The 27,552-nt window shown below is 41.1% G+C and overlaps 1 protein-coding gene across 3 annotated transcripts in view; it reads left to right on the forward strand.

Annotated features, from left to right (window-relative positions):
* ZFAND3 (zinc finger AN1-type containing 3) overlaps positions 1-27,552 on the forward strand; it is a 137,420-nt gene that overhangs the window by 82,321 nt on the left and 27,547 nt on the right. For all 3 annotated transcript variants that reach the window (XM_064158854.1, XM_064158852.1, XM_064158853.1), the window contains 2 exons: positions 6,320-6,499; positions 18,488-18,553. In XM_064158854.1, coding sequence (XP_064014924.1) covers positions 6,320-6,499; positions 18,488-18,553 — 246 coding nt within the window. The remainder of the gene's footprint in view (positions 1-6,319; positions 6,500-18,487; positions 18,554-27,552) is intronic.

The raw sequence follows: 27,552 nt of genomic DNA on the forward strand, positions 1-27,552 counted from the left end.
TGTATCTACTAATGACCTGCAGGTTGAATTGAAGGGCATCTGTGGTAATCTCATGCTTTTTGTCTTTCTACCATTTGTTTATTACTCACGAATTTTCTCACCAAGCAGCAAACCAAAGAAAACCCAACACAGGCCAATAAACAAACAAATAACCCATCCCCCCCCAAAAAAAAAACCAAAACCAAACAAAAAAAACCCTTTATCATGTTAGTTTTACAAATATGGCAGTCTTATTACATGTTGTGATCCTAATTCCTGAATGATTAATACAGGTAACTACAGCCGTGGTCTCACTGTTTGGTCACCCCCCTTGCAGAGACACCCTTTTTTGTGTTTGTTTTGCCCTTTTTCTAGTATTTTTTTCCTGCTAAATTGAAAAGAATATGAAATATGTATGTGAAAAGCTCAGTATGCACAACATCCGAAGGACAGTATGATTTGAAACTGTTACTAGTAACTGCTGCCATTTAAAAAAGTGTAGCAGTTGTGAGGCGTAACTGAGCGTAAAGGACTCACTTCAGTTTCTCTTCATGGAAAAAAGAGTTGTGTGCCTCAGTAAACCCCCTAAGAGCTGAATGCATGTCCTGTGCTCCATGTGCTCACAACTCTAAATAGAGTTCAGTTGTACAGAAAGTCATCTCTTTAGTATTTTTACTGGTTTGTTAGTTCTCCCTGTGCTGTGTGCCTTACTCTGAAAGCGATGAGCTCTGCTGATAGCTCATACAAAAATATAGTGGTAATTATTTCTTAATTCTCCAGTCTAACTTCCTACTCATCCACTTACTATAGCTATTATTATTGTGGCTGTGTGAAGAAATATCTTTCTGTATGTGTGTCCATGCTGTACATTAATGTATTTATAAATGTAATTGTGTGCACTGGTTGCCTCTGGTTCAGTGCTGTGACTTTGGTTGTCTTCTCCTAATACAAATACTTCTGCAAGTTCTGCAGTGCATTCCCCAGAAGGCAGGATATCTGTGTTTATTCTGCAGGTGGGTAGTGTATCTTGGTCTGTGTGTTATTTTAAAAGAGAGAAGATAATCTCTTCCTCTCCAGTGGAATTTTGTTCCCGGTCCGTTACTGGAGCTTTGGATTGCATTCTGCTATCTTCCTAAAGGAAAGGTCCTATCTGTTTTGCACTAATTTATTATGCAAAATGTACAGAGGTGAATGACACTTAGAAGTGCCTTCAGTAAGCTAGGAACTAGAAAAGTCCAGTGAAGAGTTCGTAACAAAGAAGTAGATAAAATCTTCAGACTTCCATGGTCGTGTGAAGTGCTGTTTCCAGGGCAATCCTGTTTCAGTGTGAAGAACTGAAATAAAGTGATGCAATAACTTAAACATTTCACTGCAACAGCCAATGTATTACTGTGCATGCTCAAAACTTCTTTTAAGCATGAAACTGTGTTCTGATGAGACTAGAGCAACATGAAGTGTGTTGTTTACACTGAGCTACTGATGGACTAGTAGATATTTAATGTGACACTCTTAATTTATGTTCTGTAAAAGAACCAGGGGGTCTGTTAATAAAAAATGTGCAGATTGCACATAGAATGCAGTGTAAGAAGGAGTCTCTAAATAACTTGGCAGTGTGACTAGTGAAAAAGTTATGGGAGTTGTTAGACTGAAAACTAAAGGAATGGTGCAATGTTGCCTGTGAACCAAAATAATTACTTTAAAAGCTCTGTTTTTTTCCTCTGCTGTTTATTCTGATGTTTTTTGCAACATCCTTAATGAACGAACCCATATTAATGAAAACGTCTGTTATAGCCCAGAGGTTAGGGAGGGGGGCTAACTTTGACCCTGAAAATAAGCCAAAAGGAATGCTTCTCCCCTGGAGAGCTTCATAAATGTTATGGTTTCCTATGCTATTGCATGAACACAAATGTGAACAAGCTCTGGCGTAGTATGAAGTCATTTCATCTAGTAGTTTGACATGCCTGTCTTTTGCAGAACAAAATGCTTTGTCATCCACTGGTGGTTATTTTCGCCTTTCTGGTATTGTTTGTTTTCACCTTGCCCTGGAGTTTTAACTGGTTGTAATTCCAGAAGTTGCATTCCAGAAACTGAGGAGTTGTTCCTTGCTTAGTTACAGGCCTCTTACAGTTAATCAAAAGTTGAGGACTCACTGTTTCCTTGGGTGTTTGCCTGGATATCCATGACTAAAGTAGACTGAATGCTGGAATTGGGACTATCTGATTTTTATTTTTTTTTTTAAAGGTTCAGGAGCATTTTAGGTGATTGAAGAGTTCAGATACTCTAAATATTTGTCATTTTTATCCTGAGGTAGTGGGTGAAAAGATGATATGGGGAAGACAGTCTCTTTTTGGCTCCTCACCCTGCCCTGGTACCAGTAACTGGACAAACGCACGAGGGAGTTCTAGTTCTGCTCAGAAGATGTGGGTTTTGCGTGCAGCCTCTGCTTTTGTGGATTAGAATCAGAGGCTGACTTTGATGTTCTTTTATGAATGCAAATGAGCAAAATATTGTCCTGCAAAACAGTTTGTCTTCTGAAGTCTGCAAACAAATCTGGCTTCTTGCCTTTGTTTTCAACCATCTGAATTGATCATGTATAGAGAATATGACATGTTTTTATAATGCCTGTATAGGCACATACTCATTGTTTTGTGCACAAAGAAATCCCCAGTAACAAATCCAAAATAGTGTTCTTACCATTAACATCCACCACATGAGAGCATTACTTCAGATAGTTAAAGATGTTGGGTGCAGTCCTTAGAGCAAAGGAAATTTGGAGCTAGAAGACAGGCAGTGTTGGTGCTTATGACTTGCAGTTTCTTTACCATGCAGTAATGATTTGTCAGATGCATTTCATGCACTTTATCGTTAGACCTTTTCCTTGTGTTATTCTCCCATGGAGCAAACAGCTAATTTTCACGTCTTATTTTGGTGCTGGTTGCACTTTGTAACTAGCACCGGGATATCTTGCACTTAAAAAAGGAAACCAGCTACCACAGCCACAAAAAAAAACCCCAACCAACCAACCCAGACCTGAGGAAGATAGGGAAAAGCAAAACACTCACTGTGTTAGCTGACCAATGGAGAGAGTTGTTTCCACTAGACCCTGTGCCAGTTGAAGGTTCTGTAAGACGTTACAAAGGAAAGTTAGTAGGAGAGGGAGCATGAGTTGCTGGATTTTTAGTTCGTTATTGTGCAGTTTGGCACAGACGTTGCTAGCATATTAATAAAACTTAAGAAAAAGGAAATTTATGTCTTTTGCATACATTTCTAAATAAAATCTGCAGCTGAGGATGTCTTGCTACCCCTTGCCCTGTTTTAACCTCAGTGAGACTGTGAGGAGTGGACATTGTTCTGTCAAACAAATGACATTCTGATTTTAATCAGAATAAAGCCTCTCTTTCTAAACTTGCCAGGGTCTTGCCTGTATTGCATGTGGTTTTTGTTTTGTCAGTTAAGCAGTTAAGGCTTAGCTGGGGTTTACTCAAACACAGTTTTGGTGTTGTTATTGCCAGCTTTTGTTGTGCTTTGGGGAGGAGATCAAGGTGATCTGCAAGTTACGTGTGTTAATGAGAGTGCTGGTGAGCAGAAGTCAAATGCTCACCGATACATGCAAGAAACATGGTACAGCTCGCCCAGTATGTCGCTAGATACGTGTTTGCACCAGGTGAGTACTGGGTTACAAACTAGGCAGCAGTGTTTCAGAAATCTGTGGATAATTTAGGCCAAATTTATTGTGTAAACTATGTCACCGAATAGGCCCTGTGTTGTTGTTGACATCATACTACTGTTAACAATTTGCTTTAGTGTAAGTAAGTTCTACAGCTTCAGTTACAGTGCTTGGGCACTCAAAACCAGCAATTTCAACACTCTCTTCAAGTACTCATGTCTACAGTGAAAAAGGGTTAAAAATAGCAGGAGTGGGGTCCACAGAACTGGGGGACCAAAACCTCTTTTTGAAAGTTGATTGATTGCAGTCCAAGTAAAAGCTAGTTCTGAACCTGAAGTCCCAGATCCACGAAGGCAAAGAGAATTTAGCTGCCATGGTGGATTTTGCTTCTGTGTGGCAGCTCTGAGCTGTTTCACTGGTGTGCTTGTTTGGACATGCTGTCACTGAATCACCGTTTTTGGCAGCCTTTTATGCTTTTTGAAGCTGGAGTATTTATCATTACACTGCAAAGTGAATAGTTTTTCAGGAAGAAAAAAACAACACCGAAGCAAATGAAGAGCAAACCACCTTGGTCAGTGCACTTTCAGCTGTGGGAGCCACAATGTAGCACTGGTACTTCTCTGTCGTCTCTAGCACTGTCAGGACATTTATTATTTAGAGCATCTCACGGATGACTGTGAGCTAGTGCAGCTATTTGGGGAAAAGCCCAACAACACAAAAACACCCACAGTGAAAAAGAAAACCACAGAGAATGTTTAATTTGCTGACTTGTAATGTATTTCATAGTATCTATTTCTGTTCTGTAATTCTGCTCTTTCTTAATGCATTGTATAGATTGCTCGTTGTGCATAACGTTGAACATAACCAATACTGGCATTTTTGCCCTGCTTGTTAAAGGTGGAGATTCTCTGGCTCCTGATAAATGCACGCAATGCAGCTTTACTTCTGTGACCTACCTTGGGTAGACTTGTGCATAAAATGTAGAGTCTTTGTAGCCACCTTATATTTTCAGACAACATGTGAGATATTTGTTTATTTTCTGTACTTTTTATTTATAGAGCAGTGCTTCTCAAAACATCTCTAGCTGTGATCTCCCCTTCTGTCAGGACTATGGCCTCAGATACATGAGGAGTTGTGTTTTATCTGCTGGGACAGTGGATCCAGTTCTGACTGCTGCAGCTGTCTGGTCGTGGCTGGCTAGTGCACAAGTACTTGTAACTTTCTTGCTTTTACAGGCACTGCAATTTAGGACCCAATTTGGGTGAAACTTTGTCAATGACTAGTAAGGACTGAGTGGGACATCATCTTAGGTCCAGTAACTCGTCTGTGACAAAAAGCATCGAACTGTTTTTTTCAGGGAAGAGCTCATCTTACCTGCCTTTGAGCTTGTTCTTTTCCAAGCTGGACTTCTGGCTGACTCTTCCACAGCAGAAATTACAGTTTCTTTTCTCTGGAAAATGACTTAAATCCTAAATCAGCATTTAGGGACTGCTTGACTGTAGTGCTTCCCAATCCCAGTGAGTCATGTTGGCAACCCACGGTCCTAACAATTTGTAATCCGTGAGTGTTTATGGACTACTCTCTTTTCCTCTCTGTCACAACACCATAATGAGCAATCAAATACCAATTTGTGTATGTGTCTGTATATGAAAGAATTTTGGCTTTGTATGTAATTTAAAGTGTTGAAGAATACCAAGATTGGAAGCAATTCATCTGCAACTGTTTCTGTAAAAAGAAGAGGTTCCTTTGCGTTGTGAGAGTAATTGGATGTTAAGCAAACCAAAGTCTGCTGGGCTGAGAGTGTGTTACCCAGAGGCATCCCGTGGCAGATCTGTGCTGGACTGAAATCCAGTGGTGTAGTTGGTAGGAACTGAGACTAATGCTGCAATCAATCAGGTGTGAAGACTGGGTTTGGGAGCAAACCCTCAAGGGAGAATGCGCACCTACGAAGGAAAAGCGTATTTCCCCTCAACCCCGAGTCTGTTTTGGGGGGAAACTAAGTCTCAGTGTATTGTCTATCAAAGACATGGAATTTGGACTGCAGGAGCAATGTGGAGACTTAGTGTGACTTGCTAAACAAAAAGAAAAGAAGTTTGAAATGAGATCTTAACTGTATGATCACAACAGATCAGTGAGAAACTTCTAATAGTAATGCCTGTGTGAGTGAAGAGGGAAGGAGGTAGAGCAAGCCCATGCGCACCACAAGCCTCCATCGAACAAGTAACGCAAAGGCAATCTCTCACCAGCAGCCTCGTGCTGGCCTGGAACTGTAGCTGTCTCTGCTTAGCTTCACCAAAACCTAACAGCAGTGAGAAGTGCTCTTTTCAGAGGAGTGTAGCAGTTCCTTACGCTCGTGTTATACATCTTCATTCTGCCCTCACCCAGTGTTTGTTCCTTTGTGCTTTCATTTGTGCTTTGTGCGAACTGCTTGTTTCAGATGGTTGCTCGTGAATAGCTGGGGCAGCAGGAACTTTGTTTCTCGTTCTTCAACAACAAATAACTTATGAGGTATTGTAAGTCTGAAGTAAAAACTTGAAGCCTGCTTTTTGTTTTCTATGAGATACACAAATGATTAGAATGATGATAGTCTTTTGGAGTTGTTTTTATTATGCTGTTGGAAATCGGACAATTAGATGGAGCAAGTGGGATGACATGAAATCTTCATTTTGACAGATTTCCAGAAGAAGCAGCCAGATGATGACTCTACTCCCAGCACAAGCAGCAACCAGTCAGATTTGTTCTCTGGAGAAACAAATAGTGACCACAGCAATACCTCTCTAACCACACAGGCCGCTAACTCCAACCAGCAACTTTTGACAGAACTGAATGTGACTTCACCGAGCAAAGAGGAATGTAAGTGCAAAAGTCTTAAGTTCACAGCAAAGAAAGGATAAACTTTTATTTTTGTTCTTAGGTTTGTACTTCCCTGAAGTAAATGGTCTGTCTTTGGCAGCAAAGGGAAAGGTTAGAAGTTATTCACAAACTAAACATATGTGGCTTTAACCAAAGAACTAATTAAGAGGGGTTGCAGGAGTTTCTAACCAACTTTATGGCTGATTGAACTGCAGTATACAATTCAGTTATGATTTTGAAGCACTCTCACTGAGAAACTCCTCACACCACTGAAACTAATATCACACACACAGAGTATCATCAGGGTTGGAAGAGACCTCGCAGATCATCAAGTCCAACCCTTTACCACAGAGCTCAAGGCTAGACCATGGCACCAAGTGCCACGTCCAATCTTGCCTTGAACAGCCCCAGGGACGGCGACTCCACCACCTCCCCGGGCAGCCCATTCCAGTGTCCAATGACTCTCTCAGTGAAGAACTTTCTCCTCACCTCCAGCCTAAATTTCCCCTGGCGCAGCCTGAGGCTGTGTCCTCTCGTTCTGGTGCTGGCCACCTGAGAGAAGAGAGCAACCTCCTCCTGGCCACAAGTACCAGTATCTTGTGAAGCTTGACTTAAAAACCTTTAGTTTTTCAGCTACTGCAGTTGCACATAGTACTGAGTCTAATAGCATGTTTGTCCAGACTGCCCCTAGGTTACTTGCATTAAACTATAGTTTCATAGGATAATCCATCTCTCCTTACCCATCTTCTGTACTGAACTCTGCCAGGCAAAAAGTCTCCCTGAAGTTAAGCTAAGAGGTTAAAAATTGGAAAACACAGTGAGATAAGAGATAGTTTTGTTTTAAATTAACCTAAACCTCTGTTAGAAGTTCATCCTGTATCTAATACATTGAGTTTTAAAATCTGCATGCTTCAACTTAAGCCCAAATGTGTAATTAGTAATTTCATTTTTAGAAAATGCTTTATGGGGAGGGTCCCTCTTGAGCTGAGTTTTACTTTGTTGTGGCTGGTAAAGAGTTGTTAATATTGCAAGAAATACATACTTATTTGTCAGCTGGAAGTCTCCAAGAGCTACTCTGGTTCCTCTACACTGAGACAACTGATGGAAATAATGTTGACAAAGCACTAGGACTAAAAACTCTTTGGTGTGCTACGTTGTTTTCAGTTGTGTTGACTGTTCACATAGGATGCTTTTGCTGAGTTGCTGAAGTATTTATCCTCTTTACAGGCAGGTAGACTTTTATATATTTTTTTTTACCTAAGCAGAGTGACTGTGGATAAAATGCAGAGTGTTGTTTGGGACTGTGGTGGTTTGGGACTGTGGTGGTTTATTACACTAACGACCATTAGTGTAATAAATTCCATTGAGTTATTGTTTTCTGTCTGTATGTGAGAATACTGTCATAAATACATCAGGATTCAAACGTGAATGTGCTGATACCAGTTCTTGCAATAAGAAGTAACCTTGCCACGTAACTCTTGTCTCTCCTTCACATACACAGTTGCCTGCCAACCACCCATCATCTCTTCCTTCTATCCAGAACCTCATGGAAACCTGTAGTCTGCTTTAAAAACAAGGCCTTAGAACAGCTTCAGAGAATTCACCAAAGTACTGTGCTTCAGCAAAACGTTTCAGCTTTCACGAGGCAGGGAGCTTCAGCAGCTCTGCTGGTTTATTAGTCAGCATCTTGGTGCTTCTCCAGTGCTCACTGGGTCAGGTGTTCTGGAAACGTATTCAGTTAGGAATTTACTTTTGTTACAACAATGTGTTGTTGTTGTGGCTGAGAACAACTTGGGAGTAAGTAGGGAGGTGATTAAAGGGTTGGGAAGGAGCATAGGGAATTAAATTGTGTCCTCCATCCCAAATTGCTGCAAGCTTGTGAACGTACAGTGAAGGTGATGGATATTAGGCAGCACAGCCTGCAGAGCATTTGAGAATATTACCTATAAAAAACATTGTTATGACTTCCTGCTGAGGTGATATTAAGTGAAATACAGTGAAGAGATTTATCTGCAGGTTGAGTTCTCTTTATCTTCTCTCACATCCCCACTACCTCTTTAATGAAGCTTAATATCATTTATCAGAAATAATTATACACAGATGGAGCTTTTCTGGTGGATAATGGTCTTGGTGTGGAGGCTTTTCCTGTAATGAGGAATACTCAAACTTTAAATGTCTTTTTTAATTTGAGGCTGCCTTCTTCTATGCAATATTTATTTGTTTTGCAGGAAGTTCTGCAGAGCATGCATTGCTCTCGTTACAGCTGTGTTCTTCAAAGACTGACCACTGTCTTGCAGTGCCGTGTGACTGTGCAGCTGTGTGCTGTTCTGCATAGAATAGTGGTAATTCACCAGAAATCAGTGCATGGAGTCATTATGGTAAACCCTATCACAGTGTGAGAAGAGTGAAATACTCAGGAAGAATTCTCACAGTGCATTCCACTACCCTTTCAAGCTTTTGAGGAGAATCTCACAACAAGGCATTTTCTTTAGTAACTGATTTTTGGTTTTTGTTTTTTAACCCTACTTGTGCTTCTTGAGTTGCCTTTTTCTATCGAGAACCCTCAGCTGTCTTAAGTTTTCTGAAGCAAACTTTTGCACATGCAGAAAATAATGATACTGTAGCCCTGTCAAAGATTTCCTTTTCTTATTTGGTAGGTAGAGGGTTCGTTTATTTCTAACAGACAGGGAAAAGGGGATTTGCCAGTAGCCCTCCCTTTTGTTTCCACTACCTCTAACCACCAGCTCTCTTCAAAAAAACCTAGGTTATTGATGAAGTTTCTGATTATTTTGATAAAGAAAAGATCACACTGTGCATGGAGTAGTTTTGCTTAGTTTGAAACCATCATTGCTCTTTTGGGGAATGTCACATTGTTTTTCTGTCACCGTCTAAGTAGACCTAAAGCTGACGCTGCACAGGTTTTGGAACTAAATGAGGTGTTACGTGACAGAAGAAATGTCAGCATGAACAACTGCAGCTCAGGCAGCTGGCTCAGAGTTGATGTTTCAGTAGTTCTTAGCCTTGATCAATGTGATTTTAATTATGTACTGGCCTTCTTGAACGAGCAAGAACCAAAACTGGAAAAAAGGACAGAAGAAATACCTGTTCTTTCCAGAACAGTTAAATTCTCTATGTTTCTGCATTGAAGACTTTTTAAGGTACACAAAGATCTAAGATACTGCTGTAAATGTGAAAAATTAGACTGTAGATTTGAGCCCAGAAAGAAGGTGTTGATCAGTGGCCAGACATTACCTCTGTGTGTACTGAGTTTTAGATTCCTAAATGTGAATTTCTGTGACTGAATATCTGTAAATTTTGGCTAGTTTTTGTACACCCTCCAGAATTGGACTGGCTGATGCTGGTGGTCCTTTGCAACCATAGCAGTTCATAGTGATGAGATGTTGTGCTGAGGGATTTGGTTTAGTCAAGGACTTGTCAGTGTGAAACTAATCATTGGACTCTGAGCATGGAGGTCTTTTCCAAACTAAGAAATTCTGTGATTCTGTGCATTGGAACTGTTGCATGTCAAGCTAAGTGTTCATATGATCATTAGTTAACACTTAAATTTCCAAGGCAAGTTTGAAAAACGTTTTGGATGTTGTTTTATTAAATATTTGCATGTGCTGCAAGCACTGAACTACCCCTGATTATGAAGTCATTTGGTGAAGTTACTTCATGTACATGAAATGTACTACATTTGAGCCAGGAATGGAATAAGCTTTTGTGAAAGATCTCTGGCGGAAAGGTGAGAGATTGTTTTTTCTGCTGCACTTACTGGAAGTTTATACTCTGAATTTCATGGTTTGTTGAAGCATGACTGTGTAAAAAGTCACACAGGCTATAGTATTAAAAAATAATGTTTTTTCCAATCTTTGGAATATAAAACCTAATCTTAAGTCAGTTTTTTCAACATAACCTTATGAAAAATGGATAAAGTGCAACCTTTCTTTTCTCCTTTATTGAACGGCCTCCTCTCTGACACTGTGGAAGAGGTTTCTGCCAATTGATAGCACTTCACAGTTTTTGCATTTTGCCTTTTTGTCAGCAGAATCAGAGATCACAGCTTTCTTATATATGCCCTGAAGATAGCTCATTTTTTGAATTGTCATTCTCATATCCTTGATTGCATTTTGTGCCTTTTAAATAAGGGAAGTGATTTTTTTGTTTTTAATGGCAGTTGCTCTTGGCTGCTTTTCTAAATGCCCTGGCTTTGAGAATTCAGTTGCTCATTATAGTAGGAGTCAGGTTTATGTGTCACACCTTTTTTTGTCTAATTCTGGCTATGGGAAATGTTGAGGTTTGATTCTTTCCTGACAGTTACATGTATACCCACTTCTTTAAAGTATTAAATTTATAATCACACCAAACTAGCAGCCTTTTTTTGCCTTGCTTGTCACAGATAGTCATAGAAAATAATTTGCTTTGTTGCTAACTTGATTTGTTCTGTTGCAAATTTGCATGTTTTCCTTTGATTCAAAAGAAGCAGGAAGTTTTAACGTCGTGCTGTGCTACAAAATTAGCCTACCTGGCTTGGCCCACGTGGTTTAATGCTGCGATTAAACTGGGGCCTAGACATAACCAAGAAAGCTGTAGCTAGGTGACGAGAAGATTATCCTGTGTTGTTTCTCCTTGCATTCGATTTGTGTGTCTTGTATCAGAGCAAGAGAGGACAGACACACCTCAAATACAGAATATGCACCTGGCTGGTTTTTGATGCTGCATTCATCATGTGGATTTCTATGCTACAAAGTAAGAACTAGCTGTTTTTTCAAGCTTTTTGGTTTAAGTTAGATAATAGTAAGAGATGCTTTACATCAGAAGAGTTTGGGGTTTTAGCCTTTTCTTGAAATGCTATGTACTGGTAGCGTTTTGGTACTGGTGTTAATGGTAGAAGTAACAATAACTCAGCTTTTCATTTGCATTAGCATCAGACCTGCATTTTCTTGATTTTTTTTTTAGTTGATGCGAGCACTTTCTTGGGGCATCTTGAAAGAATACTTTCAAATGCAAAACTGTACTGAGCTGTCTGTTGAGCAATGCCAGTATTATTAAGTGCCAGCAGAGAAACTTGCACAAAACGGTAGTAGGAGTGTCGCCTTCGTTGTTTTGTCCATGGCATGAGCCTCTTTCCCTAAGTTTCAGTCTAATTCCTACAGTCCCAGTTTCATTTAAAGAACATTTCTGGTGGTTCTAACATCTTAAGCAACTGCCTGGCACATAAGTTTATGAAAGGAACATTTCTTTCAGCATCTTTGGCATGGTAATTTTGAAGCATAATGAAGACCAGCAGAACAGTGCCACTGTTAATTGTACTGATTTATAGTCACTTCACACTGCAGAGCAGACAGTGTATTCTGGGGTCTCGTTTATTAAAGTGAAAGGACTCCTTGGAATATGAAACAGAAACAGTCACACAGGGAAAATGTGAGTTAAAGCTGCACAGCTATCAAGTTTACATAAAGTTATTTGTAGCAATACAATTTAAGTGCTAGTTGAAAAAACCAGCACACTTTACCATTTATTGTACACCTCTGAAATAGGGACTTATTATATCTGTTTTACAAATGAGGAAAGTGAGAAGAAGCAGGAAAAGGAGACAATAGCAGGGAAAAAAGTGGAATCTGAATCCTTTCTCCACTGACTTTGTTACAGTTAAATTTGCTAGCTCTTCAGCATTAGCAGAGCAGGCCAGGTTTCACTTCCTTCTCCAAAAGCTTCACGTAGGTGCATGTGCACAAAAGGAAATAATGGCTAATTGGTAGGGCTTGATTTTTACAAGTACGCATTTGTACACCCTATAAACCTCGTAGCTATTTAGTAATGGCATCGATCATGCATCTTATTCATTCTGTAGCAAAGAAGCCATTCATAAATCCTCCAAGTTTCTGCCTTTTTTTTCCTTGAAGAGAGACTGCATGTAGAGATTTCTGTTGTCATTTGTTTGTGTGTTGGTGTTTGTAATCAATACCTGTTCTCCAACTCCAGTGCATGGTTCGGTTAGACCATGTGTGCACCGATTCAGGAGATGTACAATGAGATTACCATTTGGATAGGTTTCTGAAGCTGATTTCTGTGTTGCCAGTATCCATGCAGGTTTTCCTATCCTAGCAACAACATTGCTGTTGTAAGGAAATCCAGCCCGTGTCAGCTTTGTGCAGCCCATTGCATGCAGGGCATTGGTGTGCTTTTTCAGGGAAGCAACCAAGACAGTGCTGAAAGCACAGAATCATAGAATGGTCTGGTTTGGAAGGGACCCATGAAAGGTCATCTAGTCCAAACCCCACTGCAGTAAAGCAGAGGCATCTTCAACTAGATCAGTTTGCCCAGAGGCCTGCCAAGCCTCACTTTGAGTGTCTCCAGGAATAGGGCCCCAGCTACCTCCCTAGGCAACCTGTTCTAGTGTTCCACTACCCTCATAGTAAAGAACTTCTTCCTGCCATCCAATCTAAATCCTCTCTTCACTAGTTTGAAGCCATTGCTCCTTGTCCTATCAGTGCAGGTCTTTGTAAACAGTCTCTCTCCATCCTTCTTAGAAGCCCCTTTCAGGTACTGGAAGACTCTCATTAGGTCTTCCTGGATCCTCCTCTTCTCCAGGCTGAACATCTCCAGCTTCCTCAGCCTGTCCTTGTAGAAGAGGCCCCATAGAGTCCCATAGAGTGCTGCAACCCCCTGGTCATTCTCGTGGCCCTCCTCTGGACCCACTCCATCAAGTCCATGTCTTATATTGTTTGGGTGTCTTTATGTTACTGTGATCAAGTATTGTTGAGCTTTCCAGGCTCCTGTTTTTTCATGTTTGGTCATTATCCAACTTGCTGATTTTGTCCTATCTGTGTTACTATAATCTTAGGCTTTGTAGTCTTGTCCAGGCTTGGTTTCACTCTCTTTGGCATTTCTTCCTCTCCTCAGAAAGTGCTTCCAAGTCCTGTTCACATCCACCTAACACATGTGCTCTGGGTTTATAATCAGCTCTTCCTCAAGAGGGAGGCAACTGTTACCATCTTAGGAAGGGAAGTGGACAATGCGGAAAGGCATTCTATAAGTAAATTATGTATGGGGAGTGCAATTGTAAATAACAATATTAGCATATAGAGAGAAATACAAGCAATATGTAAAATGTTACCACTGTAGAGAGTTGGCAGAGAAGCTGCTTTGGAACCAGCATTTCCAAATCAGTACTGTTAGAGTACTGTTAACAGCAAGTTACGGAAAGCTAGGGTTACCAAAAGCCAAAAACATAGTGGCTGCATTAACAAGACCTTTTGTTTTAATGTATAGGAGTGTTCAAAACTAGAGGATCTTGGTTTGCCTTCATTAATTCTGTGTTTAAATTTGCAAACTCAGTCATTCTCACAGTTCTTCTAATTTCTTCAGTAGCTTTTAGTGGTTTTGCAGTTTCAATCATCTTCTGTTGGGATTATATTATTTCTAGACAACTGTCTGCTTTTGTTTGGAAGAGGAGTTACAGATGCCAGAAACCATCTACTGCGAAACAGAGGAGCAGAAGCTATTGTTTAATCTGTTAATTGGATGTAGAGTAGAAAGATACTGTCTTCCTTTTTAATCTCTTGTCTGTGCTGAGAAACATGGCCCTGTGGGATGTGTTAGACGCTAGATGTGTGGCTTTTCGCCGTGCACTGAAGTATTTTATGTACCACAGTTAAATTCCCTTGAATTCTTTCCTTTGTTTGGTTTTTGGGGTGGGGTGGGTTTTTTCATCTGCTTGATTTTTTGATTTGAGGGGGGTTGGTTGCTGGGTTTTGGGGAGTTTTTTGTGAATGAAGGTGCATATATATCCAGGATCCAACTAAGTTATAAGCCCAGGACCAGTGTCCTGGCATTATCTGGCTTCCCTTTTCTTCCATGCTGAATTTGATCAAAGCTGTGGGCCATGCAGTGCCCCATTTGAACTACTACGAACAGGGCCACGTTAGCTGTTCTGCATGCCGAGAGATTCAGCATCACAGCTTCCATGCAGAACTGCACAGTCAGGCTGACGCTGCACGTTACTGAATTATGCATGATGTTTTTAACGGTGAATCAAAGGCGGTAGCAGAAGGCAGCGCTGCAGAGGACATGTTTCATTCTCTGGTTATTAGGCACTGGTGTATGTGCATGCAAATCCCAAGATATTCTTTGTGGAAGCTCTGGTGCTGTGCTATACAAATCAAAGCTATATGAATGTAATACCTAATGAGGGGAGATAAAGGAAAAAAGGACATGGGGAAGTGCAGGCTGCATACCAGCTTACTGTGCTTCACAAAGTCTGGTCCTACTTGAGTGGGTACTGAAAGTGTCCACTGTTGTAAGTATTTACTGCACAGTAATTACAAGGACTAGTCTTATTTGATGATCCACAGTGACAATTCCTGCCATGTTGTCCTGGAAGGCTAATAGGCCTAAAACATGTCCTGGCTTGCCCCACCCCTCTGCTGATGGGGGAAGCAAGGGTGGGAGGAAAACAAAGGCTTGGGCCAATATGTCCCCTTCCAAAGTGATAAAGAGGTACCCACAGATGTTCACGCACTTGTTAGTGTCTTGCCCAAGTAATGGTAAGCAAGCCCTGGTTTCACCTGGTGTGGTCAGTTTGGCAAAGTGCCATTCTGATTGGTGAATCTCTGTGGCCAAAGGAGCCATTGCACTTGGGCAAACAATATAAATGGAGCTCAGCTGCAAGCAGTGCTCTGCTCAGACAACATACTCTGCCTCGTGCTTCAGACCAGCTTAGCTCCCATGTTTTGGGCTTGAACTGCCTGGAAACTGAAGTGCTTTAGGCTTACCAGAAGGGACTTTGCCTAGTGGAACCTTGAGGCAGACCTTCAGGAGCATCCTGGGGAAGGGTGAGGAGGAAGCACACAGTTCCCGCTTGCAGACCACACCAGCCTGACTTCTGCTGGGAGGAGCCTCTGCCGCAAGCCGCTGCCATTCCCAGAGCAGGCCGAGCAGTTCAGCGCTGCCGTGAAGGAGCCAGGGGCTGTCTGAATTCTGCTGCACCACCGCGGGTAAAAGGGGGTTCCCTTGGGCTTCAGACTGTCTGTTTGCAAGCGAGGCAGAGCCATTTGTGGCTAGACCTGTTCAGTTTTCTGATTCTCCAGAGTTGCTCGATTGCCCATGAGCATCCTTGCGAAGCGTTTGCTGACCGACTCAGAACCCAGAAGTAACTACTTTGTGCACAGTTCGTGGGTGGAGCCTTTGGGAAACAAAATAACCACGGATTTTAGAATTCTTGCCTCATTAATTGCCCCAGCTAATTCAGATGTCCTGAGGTGAAAGCTGTGAGAATGTAACTAGGACTATGAAAGGAGAGCTGCTTTATCTGAAGAGGCAGCTGTGGTATAAATTCAGCTCACTGCAACTCCATCCCTCATCCTGGGTTTGACCCACAAGCGATCTCAGAGCAAGAGGACAGAAAGGTATTTTTTACCAAAAGAATCAAATAAAAAACCACTTGCACAGAACTGGAGATTAAATGGGAAATGCTATTTTACAGAAGTAACCAAAAGTACAAGAGAGATTTGTGTGTATTTTCCCTTATGCTTCTGTATACCTGCCTCAGCCCATCTCTCCACCTAGGCTACTGGTCCAAAACCTTCCAGAGCCTTACAAAGCCTCCCCCTGACTCAGCCTTAGCAGGCTAAACTAGTGTGCAACAGTGGTGTAACTAGAAATAATCTTGCTAGCCATTCCCCCACAAAACAAGCACTCGGAGAGCAGAGAAGGGAGAGACAGAACTGTGGACTGCCCTTATAAAGGGAGATACAGAAAAATGCCCCCCAGGACATTCTGTTCTCCCTGGAGGACTTTATTAACTCTTCAAGAATGTGACCCACAACTGGTGCCAAATGAACAAAAGGTAAAAAGGACAAACTGAGGAAGATGTCGAGCCTTCATCAAGAAGACCCCCAAAGACAAGCACCAGGTGGCAGTGAGCGTGGGTGAAGAGAAGGGACGTTACGGAAATGAGCTCCAGGAACTAATTGTATTCCTGGAGCTAACTGTATTGGCCCTACCCATGTACTAAATATGTCTGATTTTGTAGCATAAGTACCTTACCTGAACAAGGTGCAGGTGTGCAGGGTTTGGTGGAGTGGTCCCTCCTGTAACGCATGTGGTCAGTGAGCATACCTTCTTCCCAACACTTTGCATGGTAGGGGGTTCTTTCCACAAGTCAGGTACTGAATTTGTTTTTCCCCAGATGCACCAAAGCCTAGACTAGGCAGTGTTTGAGCCTTTTGCAGTAGTATCACTAGCATAGATCAAAACGATTTTTACAGGTTTTATACTGAAAAAAATAAGTGGTTGTGATGTGTTAGGAACCTTCCCTCCCCACTGCTTGAAATTACCCAGGCTCACCCAGTTTGGAAGGAAATTTGCATCATGGCAAAATGCACAGGCGTATAGCTACACAATATATACAAATACTTACAAGTCTTTGCAACCATGCACAACTGAAAATAGCACAGAGATCCCAGTTCCCTCCCGGACAAAGTGAGCTGCCCACAAGGGGTCAAAGCTACTCCCCTCCCTGTTTCCTCCCCCTTAACGTCCGAGGCACACACGTCAATAAAGGACATCTTGTGTGTTAACTGCCGAGAGTAGAGGTGAGCTATCAAAATAGATCGGGGTTAACAGGAAGCAATTAGATCCAACGACACAGACCAGGTGGTTGCCTGGGAGAAGAGACTAACACCCACCTGGCTGCAGCCTCCCTTCAGGTAGTTGTAGACAGCAATGTGGTGCCCCCTTTCTCTCCCACTGGCAGAAATTCCCTTTCTTTCTGTCTTTGTTTGTTTGGGGTTTTTTTGGTAGCATTAACATGAATTTTGAGGAGTAGACTAAGAAATTACTATGAATTTTACAGAGTAGATGAAGTAACCAAAAACTAGACACTTACTGAAAAATAGAAATGAGAGAAAAACTTGAAGGAGAGGTGTCTCAGAGAGGAATAAAAAGAAACAGTTTACTTCCAGGCCAGACTTGGTGATACTGTGATACTGTGATACTGTGAGAAAAACATTACCAAAGCTATTTTGCTACTTTCCAGATGTGCAAAGACTCAAAAAGAAAATTAAGGATAAAAGTATTTTTTAGGGCATGTAGACTTATGTTAGAAATTATCCTGTCATGCTGATCTCTGTTTTATTGCGAGCATAGTAGTGTGTCCCCAGCAGTCCAGTGCAAACTTGATTATTGGTATTTTGATAGCCAGACTTTACTAGATCTAACTTAATTTCTGGCTCTCCGGCATCATCCAATTTATAATATCCAATTATCAAAGCTATGATGTGTTATTGCCACTGGCAATGCAGCTATCAGTTTGTCCTGGCTTCACAATATGGGGTTTATCTGTTTGTCTGTTTTTACTGCATGTTCCTGAGTAGGCTCAATCGGTCGCTATTTTAACAAGATCTCTGGAGAACTCTACAACAAGGATGCCAGAGAGCAGTTTGCCACCGAGCAGACACCGGATGAGCGGGCAAGAGCCCATGTTTCAGCAGCAACACCTTTAACATGCAGAGATTGTTAGATTTATGCCACACTTTGAAAACATCACGAGTACAAGATAAGAAAGAGGTCTGTATCTCAGTGGAGTCAGTGCCAGGGTTTCTGTTGGCATCAGGGACGCAGTCGCTTTGTCTCCTGCAGTACTTGCGGCTTAGGTTTCTTTCTGGCTTTGTTCCCGCATAAACGATACCTTTGTCAGTGCTGAAAAATTTGCAATTGCAGTACTGCATTTTCCTAAAACTCTTGAAATATTTATAAAGTATAACATAGCTGTCTCTTTGTCCCAGCTTCTCATCTTTTTTTTTCCAATACAAGACATCTGGATTTCACTGGCAAAGAAATACTGGACGTAGTCTAGTAACTCCATGTGTGCTTTTCAAAGACGAGCACTCCTCTGCAGTTTATATTCCTAAGTATAATCTTGATGTGATTGTAAATGGTAAATGTAGGTGGCATTTTGAGACATATGATCTTCTCTGTTTCCAGGTGGGCCATGCACAGGTACAGCTCATGCCTCATTAACCACGCCAACCAAAAGATCTTGTGACTCAGGTACGTGTTTTGTGCGGGCCAAGGAATTAAATTTTGCATGATATTTAGCTGTGTGGTTATAGTTTAACAGTCAAGGCTACTAATTAGATCTGGTGAGTATCAAAATAAATACAATTGCTTTGCTGTCAGAAATATGTATATATAAAAGGAATTGTAAGGCAGGTAATTCAGAGACCTCTTAAACATAATTTCATAAATATAGTATGCTCCCTGACTGAAAATGCAGCATAGATAGATGATGTTGGCACTGAGACTGAGTTCTACCTGCTTTAGGTCCTCTCAGGGGCTTTATTTCTTTGTGGAGGATATAGATGGATGATGTCCCTGAGCTAGTGTTGCTAACGACATGTTAGGTCACTGGCAGGCTGAAGCTGCCACATCTGCAGCAGATCTGTCACAAAGAACCATGTGAGCACTCAGGCAGGTGGAGAAGTTACCTGCATTTACTCAGATCTTTTTCAGGCTGGTTTTGCATGGGTTAAGGAGACCTCACTTGATCCTTTCCACCACCACCACTGTGGGAAGCCACAAGTACCTATGGAGTGGCAGTGGCAGGTAGTCGTAATCTTTAGCAGCCTCTTTCCAACGTGATTTTAGTCAGTATTTGCATTTATGTAGCAGTGGAACTGTACTGAGCGTGCAGAAAGCAAGGGCATTCCTTTCTGATTAAGGGCTCTTCTATTTTTCAGAAGTTAGAGGTATGTTTTAAGTCATTTTTTCAGAAGCTGGTTCAAGTTCCTGTATTTTTAGCTGAACTGCAGCTGTTCTGTCCATGCATGTTGTTAGTTTGCAGCAAATGTGTGATGGTGCAAGTTGGCTTGGTCTGTAGCAAAGGAAGGTTAAGGAGAAGCTACATCACCTTGGCTTTGGTGCAGATCTCTCAGTTAAAGCTGGTTAACCTGTGACAGTGCTGTAAGCACTGTTTGCCAAAGAATGTTGTATGTTTGGCACTGGATCCAACTCATCCAGAATAGGAAGACTCTGGATCTTCTTTTCTTCACAGACATGAAGATACACCTAAGCAAGACAAAAGTGTTTGCTACTCAAACTTATCTGCTTTGCTCATGATACTGCTTAATTCTATTTTCTTTATGCGTTAGCTCTTGTGATACTTAACTCTGGTTTTCATTGCAGGGTAATTTCAAAGCTTTCTATGATACTATGGATACAGAGAACTGAGAGTATCATAGAGTCATAGAATGGTTTGGGTTGAAAGAGTCCTTAAAGATCATCTAATTTCAACCCCTCTGACACGTCCTACTAGACTAGGTTTCTCAAGGTCCCAGCCAACCTGGCTTTGAATACTCACAAGAATGAAACATCCACAACTTCTCAGGGTAACCTGTTCCTGTGCCTCACCAACCTCATCTTGCTGCCTAATGCAAGTCTAGCTTCCTCCAGTTTGAAGCCATTACTCTTTGTCCTGTCACTACATACCTTTGTAAAGAGTCCCTTTTGAGCTGTCCTCTGAGCCCCATGCAAATACCAGAAGGCTGCTATAAGGTCTCCTCAAAATCTTCTTCAGGCTGAACAGCCCCAGCTCTCTTCGCCCACCTTGGTAGGAGTGGGAGAGGTGCTCCATGTAGAGACTACCATATGACTGTTTTTAAAAGCATGCTTGTCCTTAGCAGAAAAGCAGTGAAATCTTTGCTGTGTGCAGTGGCCAACGGCAGCAACGAGAGCTTGATGCAGCAAAGGCTCATGGACCTACTGAAGAATGTACGTGAAGTGGTCAGCTGGCTTTGCTCAGTGGCTCTCTGAGGTTTGGTTTATGCTAATGTTTGATCCCTAGGTGCTTGTGTGTTAATCACTTGTGTGTTTAACTTGAAAACAAGGGGACTGATGGCACAGGCTTCATCCTGAGTCAACTAGACCTAATGATTCTATATTGCCTCCATTTCCCCCAAATCTTTTTTGTGGTATTTGGCCAGTGACCTGTATGTCTTGTTTGTAGTCACTTACACTAACGAACATGGTACCAGAAGCTGCAGCTTTCTTCTCCAGAAAAACACTTCCGTTTTTAAAGTCGATTGCCCTGTTTTCAAAGTCTGCATCTTGGAGTACGGATGAATGTGGGAATTGGTAAGAAAACACTGACTACAAAGAGTTCCTCAGAAATGGTGTGATATCTAGAGGCATAAGCAGCAGACTATGTAGGTGACTATTTCACACTACATTCCCTTCAGTTTAGCACTCCTTCCCAGGAGGCGATTTGAGTGCTACAAGCTATATTTGTCAATACTACATATTGCATATAAGCCTCTTCTCTGACTGTATTCCACATTTCTTCTGCTTGGAAGAGCTTTGAAGGAGGAATATTTTGGTGGAATACATCTGTGCAATTTTGTTCCCCCTTCAAGCATAATTTTTTCCCCTAAAGTCTGCCATATATCAGCATTTGAGACACAAAATTAGAGATTTGACCTACTTGTCTTGTATGCAGGTTCCTGTCAAGAGGATGTTAAAGAAGATATAAACCTTTCATATTTTATTAACATTAATGTAACCATTGAAGAAAGATCAAAACAATAAGTCTGCCAAGACACAGGAAAAGTTCTTTTACTGGGAAAAAAAAAAGTTTTACCTCATTCACTTGTCAGCTTGCATGCTGAAAGAGCTATTCAGATAAATTGTATTATGACACCAAATAGTGAGATTTTTCCCTCCTGCTCCCCAGAATCATTGCTGTGGTAACAAGTATTTGTTTGAAAGTGTGCCCAGAGGACATGGCTTATAGTGAAAAGAATTAGTAAAGCCTTGCAACCCTTAATTTGGATGTACAGCAAAGGCTTTGAAAGCCAACAGTCTGAAAGTTTTGTAGGGAAAATGGTGAGACTGTGTGGCTTGGCATACAGCTGCTAACATGTTTTGATTTCCTTCTTAATAGGTAGGTAAGGTCACGATTAATGGCCAGTACTGCGAGTCCTGCTCTAGTCAGTAGGGCATGCAGGTCCCATTTGTCTTGAGTGCCTGTGTTGCAGAAGTGCAATGCAAAATGGCATATTGCTCTTCTTTTTTCTGCTCTACAACTGTAACTGTGATTTAACACACGTTTCTAAACAGCTGGGTTCTGAAACGTTTTCGTGCAGCTTAAACCTGGAAAAAGTGGGAGGAACTGTGTCAGTACACTCCCTTAATGTTAATTGTGCAGATGAAATGCACTAATGGCACAATCAATTCCTTCATTATGTCCATAAAGTCAGTGAGATTCTAAGTACTTTATTTCTCAGCAGCTATTTGTGAGAAATGTGCATCTTTAATATTTTATGCAGGTGTATGTGCAGATAGCTCACATTTTATGAGGATGCGTGTCCTCGGTGGGTGCAGTAGTATTTATGTTGTGCATGATTACATTGTCTGTCTCATTGCTTTCTGCTGTTTCTAGTGGAAAATCTGGGTCTACAAGATGCAGACAGTTCTTCCACTGTTCAAGCAAAGCAGTTAAGCAGCTGTATGGTCCTTTTTGAAGTTTTGGACTTATTGATGCTCGTGTAGTAAGGTGTGTGCTTGATTGCAGCAGTGCCAGAAATGTAATTTGTGTTGAGGCTGTGTACCCATACAATCAAGCAGGCAGCCTTTTAGCAGGTTGTGGCAATAGAAGTACAAAAAGTTTGGACCAAAGCCAAGCCCAAGAAATCATTACTTTTCTGTGATATTTTTTCTGTCACTGTGTGTTGAGTAAGGAGAAAAAGACCTGGTGCACCACTAAGACCACTAAGTAGGTGTATTTATGTGTTTATTTATTTATTGTTTCTTAATCCCTCTGAATTGTCAAGCACCTGAGGAGAAAAAAATATATACAAAATATTATTGAAGGGAGTTTATAACATTGAAATAACTTTGTGGTATGTTTTTCATAGGTGTTCCAAGGGACTTTTAAGGTCCTCTTTAGTGTTTGACTTCTGGAGGGCATTGTGTTAGAAATCCAACCTTCTTAGAGCTCTCTCACCAACAGGAAAGTGATGATAGAACAGCCTTCGAGCAGCATAATAAATCACCCAGTCCCAGCAATAACAGTGCCCATTAGGGACACTCTTTTTCTTTTTTCTCTTCCCCTCCTCCCCTGCCCTCACTGCTCAGTTTCCAGCTGTACTAATAGAACAGTGCATCAAGCGAGGCTGTAAATAAAAGTTATAACCTAATAGGTGGGCGCTGAAGTGGAACGGGCAGGAGCTGAGGCATGGAGGCCTTATTACTGCTCATCAGCAATTATAAACAGGATAAAGTGTCTGAGACTTGCACTGATGTGTCAAGAGCTAAATAGAGGCCGGAAGATGACACTGTACCATGATCAGATGATGTATGTTGATGGGTTTTTACTGTCTCATCTTATTGCCTATTTCTGTGATGTGTTTGTATTATGTGTTCTTTGCTTCTGTATCTATCTGGATGGACAGATTGGTTTGCTCTCCTGCTCAGAGGAGCTTGAACAGATACACTCAAGCTTGCCTTTTTTGCAGGTATGCTTTGCATTAGATGCCAGTACTAGTTATCCAAGAGCCTTCTCAAAGCATTGTGATTTTTGTAGGTTAGAAACATCCCAACAGTAAGGATGCAAATAGTCGTATCTCCAAAAAGGTTTAAGGACTTTATTCAGTTGTGGGGTTTATTTTCACTATCACCTTTACAAAATCAGCTTTACAAAATCACCCTCACTCATTAAAAATGGTAGGTACACTGAGCGCATCCCATGCATTTAGACTAATGCATTTTAGACTAAATGTGTTAGACCAGTGTGGTTGGAGAATCTAAAGAGATGGGTTTGGGGTCAATACATCAAAACATTTTGTTAGAAGTCAGCTATAGCTGTGATGATCCTTGCCTCTGAGTTATTAAAACTTCAGCTGTTCCTAGGAAGGTTTTTAAGAGCTTGTTAGCACAGAATAATTGGTAATATTCCCCCAGAAGTCTTTCTTGATCTTTTATCTATCATAGTCTAGCACATTTCTGTGCTAGACATCTAAATCATCTCTTTTCTAAACCATAGTGAAAGGAAATGCCTTGAAATTTCGCCTGTACTTTCTTTAATCTAAAGAGAAGTTTTGCAAGCATCTTCATAGTTCATACATTGATCACTCATGCTGTTTACTTCAGAAGAGAATTTTCTTCTGAGTAGTGGAACAAATACAACATTCCAAAATGAAAAAGTGTGCAGCAGCACGACAGCATGTGAAACAGTGACTCCTATCTTGTCTATTCAGTACAGCCAGGATAAAGTAAATAGATTATTTTTCTATCCTCTTACGATGTTAGGACAGAAATACTCACATCTGCCTGTGTTAGAGTACACTAAACTGAGATAAATGGAAACTCATCCTTTTCATAGTCAGTATTTCTTTGAAATTAGCTTTCATGGTTACTGGTTCCCAGGTGGTTCCTTTCCTTTGTATTGCTCGTGAAGTGAGGAAGCCAGAGAGGTAAATGGCTGAAGGGACAAAACCCATGATGTGGCTACAGAAGGCCTGTTTCACGTGCCACACAGGTGGAGCAGAAATACTGCACAGACAGTGTTTTGAGGATGTGTGTAAAACGTTACAGTCCTTCCTCTTTAGGAAAAACCATTGTAGAATTGTTCTGTGGAAGCAACTAATGAAAGGATTCTAGCGTTAAGAAATAAAACAAAAGTCATTTCATGGAACAGGGTAAATGTTCTTCTGTGTCCTTAAGGGTGTTTTTCAGTCTAGATAGAAAATTACATGCTTTTAAGGTCATTATCTTCTAAATTTTAGACAACTTGTATTAAAATCTTGGGAATTGTGACAAAGGAGTTGTCCTTGAATGTGTCGAAATAGAAAAGTAAATATTTTACTCTTTATGTATATTTTGATTAAAATGGAACAACTTTGATTTCTTTTAGTGGTTTCATGCCACGCTTAATTTTCAGAACTATCAGGATCTCTGTGAACATCAATTAACTGACCTTTGACAGTAGGTGCATAGTTTTTGTTAGAGAATGTGCATCTATTAAGGATATTTGACATTGTGCTGCCATCAGCTCTGAGTTCCATCTTTCGTTAACACCGTCCACCCACAGACTTTAACACCGTCCACCCGCAGACTGCTGGAAAGCTGTTGGCCATTCCCAAGCGACAAATTGCACCTCAGGACGTTAAACAAACTGTGGCTGCATTAAATTCAAGGGCAAAGAAACGGGTTCATAGAATCACTTGGGTTGGAAAGGACCTCTAAAGGTCATCTAGTCCAACTGCCCTGCAGTGAGCAGGGACATCCTCAAGTAGATCAGGCTGCCCAGAGCCCTGTCAAGCCTCACCCTGAGGTCTTAACTACCTCTCTGGGCAGCCAGTGTTAACCACGCTCACTGTAAAGAACTTCCAGGGGACTGGAACACTGCCTTATGAGGAGAAGCTGAGGGATCTGGGGCTTTTTAGTCTGGAGAGGAGAAGACTCAGAGGGGATCTAATAAATGTGTAGAAGTGTATGAGGGCTGAGTGTAAGGAGCCGGGGGACAGGCTCTTCTCACTTGCTACCTGTGATAGCACAAGGAGCAATGGATGGAAGCTGCAGCACAGGAGGTTCTGCCTCAACACAAGGGGAACTTCTTTGGGGAACTTCTTTAAGGGTCACAGAACACTGGAACAGGGTCCATAGAGAGGTTGTAGAGTCTCCTTCTCTGGAGACTTTCAAGGCCCATCTGAAAGTGTTCCTCTGTGACCTGAGCTAGATTATATGGTCCTGCGGTGGCAGGGGGGTTGGACTCAATGATCTATGGAGGTCCCTTCAACCTCTAACATCCTGTGATCATTGTGTGTCTTGCATTTCTCACCTACAACCCCTGCCTAAAAGTAGTTAAATTAGGTCTTGGGAGAAGATGTGGGGAGCTTTGAGTTTGCTTTAATTTCAGTTGAACTTGCCCGATAGCAATACAATATAGAGAATGTTGTGAAGAATGGTTGGGGTGATTAACTTCAGAATCTGTGAGGATCTCTACTTCTGTCAGCCTGAAGGGTTGAACTGATTTTACTTCAGTGTATTGCAGTCAGCACCTTGATCAGATGTGTACAGATCACGCAGCTTTCTTACTTTAGCACGTGTGACATACCTTTTTATAGTTCTAAATTTGTTCTTTTATCTTGCTTGCCTTTTTTTTTTAAGTTCCACATTAAATTTAAATAAATGGCCTGAAATATATGTGACATCAGATAGCAGTTTGTATTTCTTAAGACACTTGTAACTTGCGGGAAAGTGTATCTTCCTACCAAGTGAGGGGTTTGCACGCTGAATTGTGGTGCAAACGAGTTGCCTTTTTCTGTTCCTCTTGTAGTTATTTTGCATAACAGAAGCTTCACAGAATAACCAGTGAGACAGGTATCTTGAGGCTAAAGAAGGTGGAGCAAGACCTGCGTGTAAGGTACAAGACAGTGTAAGATGCTGTTGCATCCTCTTGGGCTTCATTGATCTTTGTGTAGATTTGGTCTTCGATACAGATTAGTGTAGATGCTTCACAAGTATCTTCTTTCAGGCTATAATAATTGCCCAGTTAACCAGGCTGACTCCTGATGCGTTGTAAACACCAATCAGGAGTACAGAAATTAGCTTCTGTTCCAGGGCTGGGTTTTCCCCTCACAAAAATTGATAGAAAAAGCAGCACAATCAAAACATAAACTGGTTTTTAAGTTTTAAACTAACTGTATCAAAAGAAAGTATATCTTGGAGATAGATCAGCTGTACATTTCAGAACCTACTTTTAATGCAGTCAGTAAAACTTTTATCAAGATATAGGAGCTCTTAGTTATTTTCCTTGACATTAATCAGTTACAGTCCTTGGAATTATAGTCTCTCATTGCAAACTTTCTGTTCCATAAGGCATCACTGAGATTCAGCAGCTAATGACAAATAAGAGTTTTGAAAGATAAATTTAGAAAATACTACTTTTTTTTCACTGCTACCAGGCAAGAGTTCCTTACGATTCCTCTTCTGAATCTGTGAGTTAGCCTTGGAAAGCCCTCATTACACCAGTGAGGGGGAGAAGTGTGCTGAGCGAAACTCGGGGTGTGAATGAAAAATGACAGAGCAAGTAGTTTCCATACAGGACTGGGTTTAGGCTATTAGTTTGAAGAATTACCTTCCTGAATCCTGTACACCAGCTGATTGATGAGGACATAGGTGGAATATACACTAGGATTTTGAAGCAGAGCAGCACCATTTATTTATGCACTCTTGAGCTGACTAGCGAGTATGCAGCATTTGTAGCCTTGTTTTTAACTTGTTAATCCAGCATTAGGGGACTTCACAAAGCCTCACTGAAACCACCAAGAATAAAATATTGCTGAATGCTTTTTAACTTCACATTTTATCAGGACCAGTGTAAACTTACTTTTTCTGTGTTTGCAGATGTGTAGTTTCACATGAACATGCATATCTGTGTACTAGTAAGTAGTCCTCAGGTGGTGTGGAATGATCAAAACGTTCATGCTTTGCCTTACTTTTTTGATCATGTGTATTCCCGTGTTGCAGGGTTTTTTTCTTCTTTCTGTTGTTCCATTTAGCTACCTGCATTTGTGCTTTGTTCCTTTTCTTAATAATCCTTACTTCTCTTCTGATTATGTAGGCCACTTAGGACATCATTTGTCCTCCAGCTTGAGCTGTCACCAGATTCTGCCTTTGCCCCTCTCCCAGCCCTAACGCTGTGCTGCCAAAATGCATGATTTAATGAGAAGAAAATAGGGTTCAATTGATATCTGTAGTTTTTAATTTCTTTAAACTCGTGAGTTTAGTCTTGTGGCGTTTTCAAAGTTCATTCATTGTTGTAGGCTGATTATATGAATGGCTTGAGATGCTATTTGTCAGCTATTAAAAAGAACCAACAACCAACCCAAAGCAACTTCCCTTAACATCCTTAGGATAGTGACAAGCTTCTACACTGCATAAACTGTTCCAAGCAATCGAGTCAAAGCAAATTGAGTCTGGTGTCTGGACACCCTAGTAGTGACAGTCTGCATATGATTTTGCTGTAAGCAGCTGGTTCTAAACATGTTCTT

The sequence above is a fragment of the Pogoniulus pusillus genome, chromosome 18 (assembly GCF_015220805.1).
Source record: "Pogoniulus pusillus isolate bPogPus1 chromosome 18, bPogPus1.pri, whole genome shotgun sequence".
In the NCBI taxonomy this organism is placed as follows: domain Eukaryota; kingdom Metazoa; phylum Chordata; class Aves; order Piciformes; family Lybiidae; genus Pogoniulus; species Pogoniulus pusillus.